Genomic DNA, 13,014 nt, shown 5'->3' on the forward strand with positions numbered 1-13,014 from the left:
GACTGCTATTACAGCTAAGTCTGTTTTTCTTTGTTTTAGTCAGACACTATGAACCACAAGTTTTAAAGTGATTTAAAATTTATATAAGCTTATGCCATTGAAAGGCATCAGATCAGGCAAGTGAATACATCGGAAAATTGTAGCTAAATAGCAAATAAAATCAAACTGTTCTAAATATCTGTATTGTTGTATGCCTGCATTAGCCATATTTAATGAAGCAGAATTTTGTACTCCTACAAATTCATGAGAAATTTCCAGTTATTGCCCAGAATTTCTATGAATTCCCAAAGATTCCTGAGAATTCCTAAGAATAAGCCTATTTATTTGCAAGCTTTTATTGTATTGCTCAGATTCATAGAATTTCTAAGGAATTCCTTAGAAAACTTAATATTATATCCAAAAATGACATAAACTAGCTGAAGAAAAGCCAGTAGATTGTATCAAATATATATGTTACAAAAATTATTAAATTACATTTAATATAACACTGACAGGAGCTTCATTGTTTTTAGATTCTTCCCTATTTTTCATGATGTTGGTTTTGAATTTCATGGCATTTTTATTACACTTTTCATGGTGTCTATTGCGTGGTTACAGCCACTAGAAATCTCATTAAAAGCTACCTGTGTCTTTTTCACAGGTCATTATTTTCTAGTGAAAAGACCATTAAAAAATTCATGGTCAATTAATACTGTCCCCATTAATGGGATTTTCATAGATCATGAAAATTGGAACATCATTAAAGACCACTGAATTTTAACACCATGAAATTTGTCCTTGATCATTTCATGGACTGTGAAAAAGCCATGAATTAAACACCCCATGAAAATTTCTCCTTTCATGGGGTTTTAATGGCTTGTCCTCTATTTTGTCAATTTCATGGCTAGGGAAAAGTGTTACATTTCAAAGGATTTTCATGGGATTTTTCATGCCTTTTTAACGAATTAAACATGGGAATATACCCATGATTAAACCATGAATTCAAACCATGAAAAAACCTTGAAAATATAATTAAAATGCCGTAAATTTACCATGAAAATATTCATTACATTTTCATGGCATTTGGGTTCATAGTGAAACTTCATCCAAAATTTTCTCGAAAACGCTCTCATAGAAATTCTTCAAATTTTGCAGACCTTGAGAAAACTATGTCAAGACCAAGAACTAGAAGCCTTTTTTCAAAATTATCCCTCTATTACAAGAAAATCGGTCTCGTGTAAAATGGGTGGTGACGTCATTATGTTGCTATGGTTACTCCGATTTCGACGAAACGTATCTCACTCGAAACTTTCATCTTTCTTTAGTACAGCTATATTGACTGATTTTCAGTCAGATTGTTTACGGTGACATACAAGTTGCTCAAAGTTAAAAAGGTATCGTCACTCAAAAATCTGATCGAGCCACCTTAAGTAGTAACTAGTAATTTTACAGTTCAAATAAACCTTGTTGTTGTTAGGCTGTGGTAGAGATCTTGAAATAGTAAGGGTGTAACTTAATTTATAATCTTCACAGGGAGCTTGCAGATTATGTGATAAAAGCTGTAGAAGAGGAAGGAGGTAACTATGTCATCACACTAGATCATTTCTGAGCTGCCTTTTACAGGTTGTAATTAAATAGAGGTCCAGTGAAAAAACTTTATCATAATGGTGAAAAAATATCCATACCCACCCCATGGATGGTTATTGGAAATTCTGAGGGGGTGTGGGATATTAAAAGCCAAAATTTTTAAAGGGAAGTATGGGACTTACCTAGAATTTCCAGAGGGGTGGGGTGATTCAAACCAAAAAAACCTTCCATGGGAGGGGTATGGATATTTTCTGTAACAATGCAATTGTATTTCCTTACTCGTTTTTTTGTGCAAGTGTTATAAATCTCATTTTCATTTTGAAGGGTTTGAAGTTATCTGCATTTTGAAGCACAGGCAAAAAGTATAACTATATTTATGACATCTTACATCAATAGGAACCTGTGTATTAACAGTAAAGGTCTACATTATGGTTGGAGCACTATTTACATGTGAATCTGTATAATCTGTTTATTTTGTACTTAAATTATTCTGTATACTAAACTGGACATATTTTGTTTTACAGGCAAAGCTGTTTTATGCTGTACACCTGTAATAAGTGATGCAATGACCATGGTAATTTAGGCAAATTATTCAGTGTTTATAAAATTTTGCCTCTAATTTGCTAACAATATTACAATGCTCCAAGACCAATTGACAGTGTGATGTGAGTGCATGCACACTTTGAAACAATATATAGGTGTATTTTACACACACTAATTTTGATATCTCTAAGGTCCTAGACATTGAGTTACATTAAATTTATAACGCACTTTTTATTTACCAAAATTTAATAGCTGGATAGCTTGCTCAAATGATTGGAAAAAGACACTGCTGAGCATTCCCTGAATCATTAAAATTAACTAATGCGTTGTATTATTCTCTGGCTTTTCTTGATTGTATGTCATCTTTCCCATTTATTAATTCTGCATGCCAAGAAAGATGACATCAAGGTTTTTTTTGGTTTACAGACTCTATATTTTAACTGTTCCAGTCAGTACTGATACTATTACCGTTATAGCTGAGTCCTTGATTGTGAATACTTGTTATATTTGTTCTATAACAGTAAAATACAGTAATCCTACTATACCGACTTGACTAACTACTAGTGCACATGACCGTAACGCAATGCAGCAACATGCACCCTGGGACTTCAAAGATGAATGATCTCTGGCAGTCCCTGCAGGGGCAAAATGTTTTTGTACTTATTCATGTACATGTTGTTGTGTCAGTGTTTAGAATTGTGGCGGGTAACATTTGACACTTGTAGACTGCATTTCTTTGAGATGAACATAGCTGTATGTGTTAAAAAAACAAAATTGAAATGAAAATATTCTTAACGTTTTTTCCTAGGGAACTAGTTGCATGAGATATTCCTTAGTGTCTCGAGACTGGATTGCTGACTGTATTGAAATAACCCATGCTGGGTACACTGGGGTAAGATATGATGAAGTACCATTCAAAGGAGAGTTAATTTCCCAACGTCTTAAATTATGTGTTGACTCATCTCTGGAGACAATTTCCTTATAATAACTGTATGATCTCTGGAGACAAGATTCATTTCTCTGAAGACAAGTGTAGTAACTGTGTGAAGACAAGTGTCTTATCCCTGAAGACAGGTGTTTCATTTCTAAGGGCAATAAGTGTCTTGTATCTGGATACAAGGGCCTTATCTATGGGGACGAGTGTCCCATTTCTGGAGCAATGTGTCTTGTCTTTGAAGACAGGTGTCTCTTTTGAAGACAAGCATCCCATCTCTGGGGTTACATGTCTCCTCTCTTGGGACACTGTCTCAACATCCCTAGGCCTGGAGACAAGTGTCTCATGATCTGGGGAAAGGCGTCTCAACTCTTGAGAAAATAAAAGACTGAAATTTGGTCTGGTTGTTGAAGTGTCAATTATAATATTTTAAAAATACAATGTAGTCAGTACGTCAGTGCTGTAAACTAGCATGTACTATTCATTACAGGATGGCATGATCTGCCTTGCAGGCTGTGACAAGACTATACCTGGAGTTACAATGGCTTTACCAAGACTTGACGCAGTAAGTGAGGATGTAGCAACCTTTTGCACAATATCAACAAACCTATGCTAACTGCAAGAAGACTAAAATAATAAAAAGACTGTATCATTCTGCTTGTTAAAGCAAAAATTGAGAGCTTCTACAAAGTGTACGTAATACTGTAAGTAGAAAACCACCTCAGTCTTTAGTGCTCATACACATAAGCACAGAAGTAATCCGTTAATTAGTACATTCAAGCAAGCAGAAGGCAAAATTTTCAGCCATTTTGGGAGTCCAGTTGTCATCTTCATTCTCATCCCAATGAATATGTGGTGTGGGGCAAGGAACCACGGTCATGAAAAAGCTGGAAATGCAGCTGGTGACAAAAAATGTGAAAATGACAAATTAAAACTGCTAATTCATCTCATAAAAGAATTTTCCCAATGAAAACCATAGCATTTGTGTGAGAAAAAGTTAAAATAAGCTCATTTTATGTGGCATTAACAACCCTCCAAGTTTATTTTTTTCCTTAGGGGCCATTTGGCCACCAACTGCTCAAGTTTGGTCGCCAGTGGAAATTTGTCGCATAGCTCACGCTTTAATCCATCTTCAATTTTAGTCGCCAGGCTGGCGACGTTCCAATAGTCGCCAGCCCAAAACAGCGCCGGCGACTAATGGCCTTAACTTGGAGGGTTGCATTAAATGCTGCTGTACGTGCAGCTGGAGACATTAGAATGCATTGCTTGCCTATTATGAGGCCCTGCCAGGGGGCCGTCGCTTGTCTAATTTAAATATGTGCCATGTCTTTTCGCTCTGTGCTGTCGGTAATTGTCCTTGTCGGAATTTAGTTTTTTCCAAAGGGTGTTGTTTGTCAGATGCTGTCGCCGGGCCATGCGGTCGGAATTTACCCTGGCAGGGTCTCTATTATGCTACATAATTTATCATTGTTACCCTTCATTATATGGCTTAGTACCTTTTTAACCTGTAATTTGTGACATTTAAATTATTATATATTTTATTTTTTACTTGTAAATATTAATTGTAAATATCAATGATAATTTTTAACGTTTTAGAGAATTTTAAATATACTTTAATTTATTTCTATATATATAAAATGTTTATTTTTTACACGTACATGTACACATTCTAACGAGACTTTATTGTACTCCTAAGTGTCACGTGTATAAATAAAAATAATTTGATTTGATTTGATTTGATTTTTAACCAACAGTGCGGCGTGGTTATTTATGGTGGAACAATGCTCCCTGGCTGTGGCAAGAAGCATAAGGATTTGAGTGCAGGCAGCCCATTTGAGGTACAATATGCATAAGCAGTAAATCAACATGCACCGAACATAATTTGATTTGGCATGCTTGTGGCCTATTCAAAATCTTTTAATTGTTAGTGATTCTTTTGAAGCCAAATGTTTATGAAGAGTACTGTAGAATATCGATTTCTGGAGGCCAGAGGAAATGAAAACTGCTTTCAATTGAGAAATCGGAAGGTTCAGGAAATTGGGTGTAAAATTACAAACAAGTACTGCTATCCAAGGGTTCAAACAAAAATTGGTTTGAGAAATTGGGAGTTTCATGAAATTAACCCAGGGTTCAAAAATTTGAAAGTTGAGGGTTGAAATTGTTCTTTCAGCCAACTTTGTTTTATTGTGTTGATTTATGTGAGCCAGAAAGAGTCACAGAGGGACCAAACCCCGACCCCGACACGGGACGCCCACTGAGCACTGAGAACTCTGTGGGTGACACAACGACGCACGCGCAATCACATATGTATGAACACACACATAACTGCACACGCAGTCACGAGACCCAGAGAAATAAATAAATAAAATGGATGATGTGGGAGAGAAAGAACCAGAAAAAATCTGAGTTCACAGATGGGACTCGAACCCACGACCTTCCGACACTAGTCGGACGCTCTAACCACGAGCACTGAGAACCTTGGTGAGCAGTGGTCATTTGTGGGTGACACAACGACTGCATCGCGCAAATCACATTATGTCAATTAGCTGCCTGGTCCTCTAGGTGCATTTTTTTACAGGCAGCCATTACTCTACTTATTTATTTTTTTACTCTATAAATATTCTGAGTACAAATAAAGGTTGTTGTGAAGATCCTCTATTTTCTTGTTAATTTGCTGGCAGGCATTAGGTTCCTACAGCACAGGACTAATGGATATTGAAGATTTAAAGGACATTGAATGTCATTCAATACCTGGCGCTGGAGCCTGTGGTAATTAAAATAAGCAAAAAATTATACAGATAACTAAAATAACAGCTTATTTATTTTGTATTTTGTATTTTGTTTTTTTTTTTTTTGCGCATATTAAATTTGAAATTGCGAAAGTTACAAAAAATAGTTCTCACAAAAATTAATAAAATTAAAGCAAATCCATCACAGGGTTACCCCCCATCATTAAATTATCCAGTACCCAGTTATACACCAGGGTGGAGAGAGGCACTATGAGAGTAAAGTGTCTTGCCTACGAACACAGCACATTGCCTAGGCAAGGACTGCTCGATCCGGAGTCTGGCACACTAACTATTAAGCCACCGCGCCTCCCACTTTTGTGGCTGAAAGCACTTGTTTACATTTTACAGTGTAAGAAATTGTAATGCATAAGTTGTTATGCTATGCTTAAAAGTTACTACTTTATTTAACTCTTCCTGGCCTTGTTATGTAATGATTAATTTTAGCTGATACATTGTTTCAATAGTAAGTGTAGACAGACTAATGTTTTTTTCTTGTTCATGTTTAGGAGGGATGTTTACAGCAAACACCATGTCATCTGTGGTAGAAACACTTGGCCTGTCATTACCAGGTGTGAAACAACAAAACAAAAACTAAAAAGCAAAACAGTAACTAAAGGGAATGTTTTTTACACCTGACCATATAAACCATGAAAGATGCACCTAAAAGTTTACTAGGAAATCAGAAAAATAAATGTGGGAAAATTATATTTTTAGAATAAACATGATAATAAGGTTAACTCAGTCTCTCAAAGAAAGTAAATATTTTGATTAAGTTAGAGCGGTTTTCTCTTGAGTGTCGAGTAAATTGCGTTTGCTTTGGTTTTGCATTACTACGCTGTGATTGGCTTAAAAATCCAGCCACTTTCTCAGCCAATCAGGAGTAAAACCAAAACCAATCGTGACTCGCCGCGCACGTTTCCCGCGCTTCGGCCGGCACATGTATTTGCTCGAGTTGATGGTCACTTGATTGCTGTGCCCTTTGTGATTGGCCAGAGTTATTACTTTGGTTTTGGTTATACGACACTCAATTGAAAACTGCTCTAGCAATAAAAGGAATACCTAAGGGACGGCGGGGGGGGGGGGGGCCGGGGCAGCCCCCCCCCCCACCGAAAATTAAGACTTACTAAGAGAGCCAGCCCCCCCACTAAGTCACAGTCAGCCCCCCACCTGGAAAACTGCTCCGCCGTCCCTGATACTACTAAGCTTACCAAGGCTGTCTACCCAGAATACCATTGGGTCATATCGTTCATAGTTCATGCTCTTTAATTACGTACATGGTCAATGTTTCTTCAATTAAAAACTACAATAAAAAACGTTCACAGGCTAAAATATTGAAAAAGAACATGAGCTTTATTTTTAAAAATAAGAAAAAAAGCAAAGTAAAAATCAGTATTGTTTTCTTTTTAAAAAAATAGTGACATAATTAGCACATTTTTACTTTGCTTTTGTTCTTATTTTTATCTTGCCTTTTTGTATATATTTTATTCATTAATTTTTACAGTCCATTTTAATCCGTCGAAGGCTGTAGCCGGAGTGACAGCTGAAAGCTTTATTATGTCTCTTCCTGGCTGCACTTCAGCTTATATATTACATTAACTTTAATTTGTAAGAGTTGCAGGTCATGCATGCATGATGAAGTTGTTTGTTATTTTGTCAGGGAGTGCCTCCGGTGTTGCTGTAGATAATGAAAACAAGGTTGGTGTTTTGCAGTTTTTGATGCTTTTGATGGCCAGCTAGCCTCTGACTTGTAGAGGTGTCCTTGATGTTATGCGTCTGTCTGTTGTCTGTGTTTCTGTCTGACCCCTGGGGTATCCTGGGCTCTGTCTGCCTGTCGGTCTGCAGTCTGGCAGGTTCTTTGTTTGTGTCTTTCTGTTTTTTCCTTCTTTTTTTCTTGCTTGCTTGCTTTCTTTTTACGTTTGTTTATTGATTTGTGTGAACATTTGTCCCCTAAGGTGACAGACAAAAAGAAGAGAGAAGTAAAAGAGGCTGTTAAGGCATTGTTTTCTCTGATGAAATCAGGAAAAACAGCAAAGAATATTATGACTAGAAAGGTGAAAAGTGCAAATCATGTTGCCAGTCATTCAGCTTTGTTTGTTGTGCTGCACCAAGTGTCAGTGCCCTTATATAGTTTAATGGGAGACGTTAGCGGCCAAATTGACAATTACTGATTGGTGTTTCTTGGTGTTGTGTTGTTAAACAAGACAGAACTCTTCTGCCTGTGCATCTGTTGTTCAAACGTAAATATATAGAAATGGTCAACTGGTCGGGAAACCTGGCGGTGGGGGGGGGGGGGGGAGTGTGAGCCTGTGATGAACGAACATGCAGTCCGAACATGCAGTCACGATAACCAGGAGAAAAGAGTTTATGGCGGAGACACGCATTGGTGCTGTTGTGTTGTTAGGTTTGTCCAGTCTCTTGTAATTGTGATGTGGTATTCTATGTTTATAACAGGCTTTTGAGAATGCTGTAACAGTCATGTATGCATTAGGTGGATCAACTAATGGAGTTCTTCACTTGTTGGCCCTGGCTCATGAGTAGGTTAATTTTCTGTTGTTAAATAATTTTTATTTTGCTGTAAATGTTTGGTTTCAGATTCATTAGATTCAGTCTTTCACGGTAGTATAACCGAAACGAAAACAATTGTCTTTCATTTGGATCTGAGTCACGAGAAACAACGAGGATTAGAGCAAGGTTAATACTTGTTAAACTTTGTCGTGCAGTCTTTTGTTACCAAGACTGTGTGACAAACCAAAGATGATGTGTGCACATAGGACTAAGGCTTTAAGATGGAGGTGCTCAGTAGGAACGGATAGGTTACACAACAACGACATCCTTTATTTTAATAATTAGAAATCCAGACATTCACTTTAATAAAATTAAAGTCCGCTACGTTTCTCCTTTGTGTTTGTATGGAGGTCACATTATTGCCTAATCGTTTACTGAGGTCGTCTTTTCTTACTGTGGCATAAAAGTGTGTGAAGTTGTCAGTATAATACCTAAATGCAGCACCTCTGTATCTAATCGAGTTCTTTATATAGTGGGAACAAAATCGTTTCAATTACTGCCCAAATTCTTTTGTGACAAACACATTCGTATTTAGATTAAGAAACGTAAAACAGACTTAGATTCAGTCAACAGTTACCGATTTTTATGAAGGGAGCGGCTGTTGTAACAAATTTTGTTTGTTTTCTTCTTCTTTGTTCAATAAACTTAGGTCAGAAGTAGAATTTTCCATTGATGATTTTAACGCAGTTGGAGGAAGGGTTCCATTGATTGCTAATGTCAAACCACACGGCAAGGTATGATGCTGACCCGTGAATTTTTTTTTTAAATATTTATAGATGACTTTATTATCCAACTCCACTCAGCAGAGAAAGAGAGAGGAAAAAATTACCAGCGAAACGACTACAAATAGGTTGCTATATTTGTACTCCAAGAGACCAGCTTGGTAGTTGCCTTATTCCTTCTCAACCGAGCGAAAGCATCAAAAGTAGTTGAAGTCACGATTTGGGGAAGGAAATTATTGGATAACAAATCTATTATATTCAACAATGTTCTTGTACAGTATCGCTACGTAGTTTTTCTCGTCATTTGCATTTGGATTCGCTTTACGAGCGAAAAGTGAATAATTCCGCATCCTAAAATTTGTATTTCAGTATCAGATGGCTGATTTGGATAAGATCGGAGGTCTCCCGGTGAGTACATGTTTTGTATTTGTTCATATGGCAACGCGAGTGAACGCAAGTGGGCGCAAGTAGTCGCAAGTTGAACTTGCGTACAGGCTTGCGTTGGCTAGCCAAACGGACTCGCAAGTTTACTCGCAAGTGTACGCCAAGTTGTCAAAAAGCCATTTCAATGCTACTGCGCGCGCTACAATTCAGTAGTTGAAGTAGAAGTAAGACTTCGGTGTGCGTTGAGTGGCCAAACGGTGAAAAACTTGCGTGCAAATTTAATCTCGACCAAAGTGAGCGCAAGTCAACACAAGTGCACGCAAGCCCTGGCCAAACGGATACGCATGTAGGCGCAAGTTGAAAGCTTGTGTCCATTTGCGTTGCATACCGGTGCCCTCTAGGCCATAATAAGGACACAAAGCAATTTAAATTGATTTATTACATTACAGTAGTCCTTGTTGCGGTTTACTTTAATCAACGTATTTTGCTTCTAATCTTCTCTAAAAGACGGAAGTTCTCAGCAAACCCTTATGTCATGTATGCCTGGTAGAAGTGACATAATGATCACCTTTGGGGCTTCATATTGTGGTTATTGTTTGCTACCTTACATTTCTTCTATGCATGTAGCAAAGAGAAAGATCATCACGACGTTTGTTCACTATTTGTTGCAGATTGTATTGAAGGAACTTTTTGAGAATGGCTTCCTCCACGGAGACCAAGTCACAGTTAATGGGAAAACGATGGCTGAGAATCTTACACATTTGCCACGACTCCCTGAATTGGGAAAACAGGTAATTTTTACTACTGTTAAAGAGACTCTGTCCTGGCTGAAATATTGTGTTATCATGACTTATGGCCAGGAGCTTGCTTTAATGGAAGAAATCATCGCCAAAAGTGACAGAAGCAAAGAAATATAAACTTAACAGACAAAATAACAGCAAGGGTGCTGAATGTGGAAGGGGAGGGGGGAGTATAAATCCCATTTTCCCAGCCTAAATTTTGCCTAAATCCCATTTCCCAGTCTATTGTTTCCTCATATTTTTGAAATCCCAGTCCCAGTTCTATTGTTTTTCCGTCTGTGATTCCCATTCCCAGTGATCAAATCCCAGTCCCAGTTAAAGGTTGCCCAAATCCTAGTTGAGACCAGAAAGGTCAAACTAGTAAAGTAAAGTAGTAAAGTAAAACTTTATTTACACAGGGTAGCCCATCTGTCACAAGAATGGCAAGTTTTATCTTTTTGACATCCTGTCAATAAATCAGATTTCATAAACTAATCCATTACAATCCTTAAAATACTGCACATACAATCCTTTTAAAAAACTTAAGCTGTATATCTGGTGGCATTTGGCGATATAACATAGAAATAAGCTGATTGAAATTTTTGCTATTTCGGCAGGACAGTGCCCCTTTAATTGCTACGTACGGGAAGACCGCTTGGCAAAGTTATTTTTTTTGCATCTGATTTCTCAAAGAAATGCACGGATCACGATTCGTCTTAAAGTCCAGCTTTCAGATTTGATCTTTTGAATCTACTCGGAGTGTCCAGTGGATTCTTTGAATTGATAAAATTGATAATTCGGATTTTAGTAAAGGAATGTCAAATTTGTTACCGATAGTTAACCTGACGTCCTTAGAAATGGTTGTTTTAACAAGGATTGTTTGTAGGTATGTTTTTATATCATATTGCTGTGTCTAAAGCTGCGTGTTGTTTATCATTTGTTTGTAGGATATTGTTTATCCAGTGTCGTCTCCTCTAGCACCTGCTGGCAGGCACATCTTGATTATAAAGGTGAGTAGCAAATCATGAACATTTTATTTCTCTTTACATTATCAATACATTGTCAAGTAGACAGGTGATGAGAATACGGAAAACCATAAAGTACTTAAAGTAGCCTGCGTAGCAAGCGTTCCCGTGCGAGCGAAGTGCTGCTATGTGTCGGGCACGAACGAATATTCTAGCGAAGAGCGAAAGATTCTGGCCGCGCGAAAATTGTGGCGAGAGCAAAAAAGGGAAAAGAAGGGGGGTGGGGGTGGGGAAGCGAGGGAACGCTTGCAAGCAAACCCCACGATTCTGAAAAACCCGTTCGCCCACGAACGGGGTCTCTGATTGGTGCGGCGTAGTTATGTTGATTGACAAGTTTGACATATTCGTGCTTGCTGATCAGAGAACAACGGTTTACGCTTTTTGCTGCCGTCAATCATCTTAGCGGACCTCTCGGGAAACAGAAGTTCGCTTCATTCGGGTCAAAAGGTCAAGTCTGTCAGTTGTGATTGGTAGATTTCGATCCATTCTGTTTGTTTCTGTTTTTCATGGTTCGTTGGCTGTCGCATTTCACCGAAAACCGCAATAATGAAAAGTTTGACTGTTTAGAGGACATACACCGAGGGAAATTTAATATTGTGTACGCTTCAGCTGAAGCCGCCATGGACAGGCATTTTATTGATTCACTAAAATCGAAGAATTCCGCATTTAATGAGAATTTAGCCGCTCTTGTTGTAGACGAAAGTCATACAAATGAAACTTGGACGGGATTGAGGTGAGCTTCTTCGCCACTGTTTACGACTTTGATACGTATTTAAAAAAACTGAAGATTTCTTTGTGTACTATTGTAGTAAGCGGTTATATTGCAATATATTTTCGAATATTAGTAATAAAGTAGATTGAAACATTGGCTTTGGTTGAGTTTTTCAAGCAGCAGCCTCGCTTCCTATCGAACTCTGTACGAGTTCGTATAGTATCCCAAAATTTCTAATTTTGTGAGCGCAAGGATGACAAACGCGCTATGAAAATAGCTTGGGGGTTTTCCACAACTTCGATTCAAACAGCTCTGCAAAAATCGGCAAGGATTTCTCGTATGAATATTTTCGCTTCGAGGGTTTACAAAGATATTCTAAAGAAAAATAACCAGCTCTTCCCGGCTGAGATGCTGTACCAAATCTAATTTTAAAATTGCATCGACAAACTCTACAGCGATTGCTTGGTGTTTCGGACATCACAACAGTGTTTCGCGGGTTTGTTTTGAAGGAAGTAAATTTTATTTCCGGTCAAATGTAATTGGCTAATTTGTTGATAAGCTGTCAATCAACGAGTGAAATCAACTGGAAAAATCGGTGGGCGTTTTTCAGAATCGTGGGGTTTGCTTGCAAGCGTTCCCTCGCTTCCCCACCCCCTCCCCGCTCCCTTCCCTTTTTTGTTCTCGACCCAATTTTCGCGCGGCCAGAATCGTTCGCTCTTCGCCAGAATATTCGTTCGCGCGCGACACATAGCAGCACTTCGCTCGCACGGGAACGCTTGCTACGCAGGCTATACTTAAAGGGACACTGTCACCAGCTTCACTTTTAAAACTCGAGACCCTAAAGACATATGGAAACTACGAGTAGTGGTCTAGTTTTGTTAAAAATTACCATGCCAGTGTACTGAAGCTATAAACAAGTGATATTATTGTGATGCCATCAGGAACTTTAGATCTCAACTTGAAAAAGTCAGGCTGATTTTTTCAAGTTCTGCCGT

General features: G+C 38.1%; 1 protein-coding gene across 1 annotated transcript in view; it reads left to right on the plus strand.

Annotated features, from left to right (window-relative positions):
* LOC144629338 (dihydroxy-acid dehydratase 2-like) overlaps positions 1-13,014 on the plus strand; it is a 30,223-nt gene that overhangs the window by 12,421 nt on the left and 4,788 nt on the right. The window contains exons 5-18 of the mRNA XM_078487575.1: positions 1,513-1,556; positions 2,091-2,140; positions 2,918-3,001; positions 3,534-3,608; positions 4,798-4,881; positions 5,725-5,812; positions 6,339-6,401; positions 7,490-7,527; positions 7,785-7,883; positions 8,284-8,366; positions 9,047-9,131; positions 9,489-9,527; positions 10,175-10,294; positions 11,230-11,292. Coding sequence (XP_078343701.1) covers positions 1,513-1,556; positions 2,091-2,140; positions 2,918-3,001; positions 3,534-3,608; positions 4,798-4,881; positions 5,725-5,812; positions 6,339-6,401; positions 7,490-7,527; positions 7,785-7,883; positions 8,284-8,366; positions 9,047-9,131; positions 9,489-9,527; positions 10,175-10,294; positions 11,230-11,292 — 1,015 coding nt within the window. The remainder of the gene's footprint in view (positions 1-1,512; positions 1,557-2,090; positions 2,141-2,917; positions 3,002-3,533; positions 3,609-4,797; positions 4,882-5,724; positions 5,813-6,338; positions 6,402-7,489; positions 7,528-7,784; positions 7,884-8,283; positions 8,367-9,046; positions 9,132-9,488; positions 9,528-10,174; positions 10,295-11,229; positions 11,293-13,014) is intronic.

The sequence above is a fragment of the Oculina patagonica genome, chromosome 10, assembly GCF_052425735.1.
Source record: "Oculina patagonica isolate OP01 chromosome 10, crgOcupat, whole genome shotgun sequence".
NCBI classification, from domain to species: Eukaryota; Metazoa; Cnidaria; class Anthozoa; order Scleractinia; family Oculinidae; genus Oculina; species Oculina patagonica.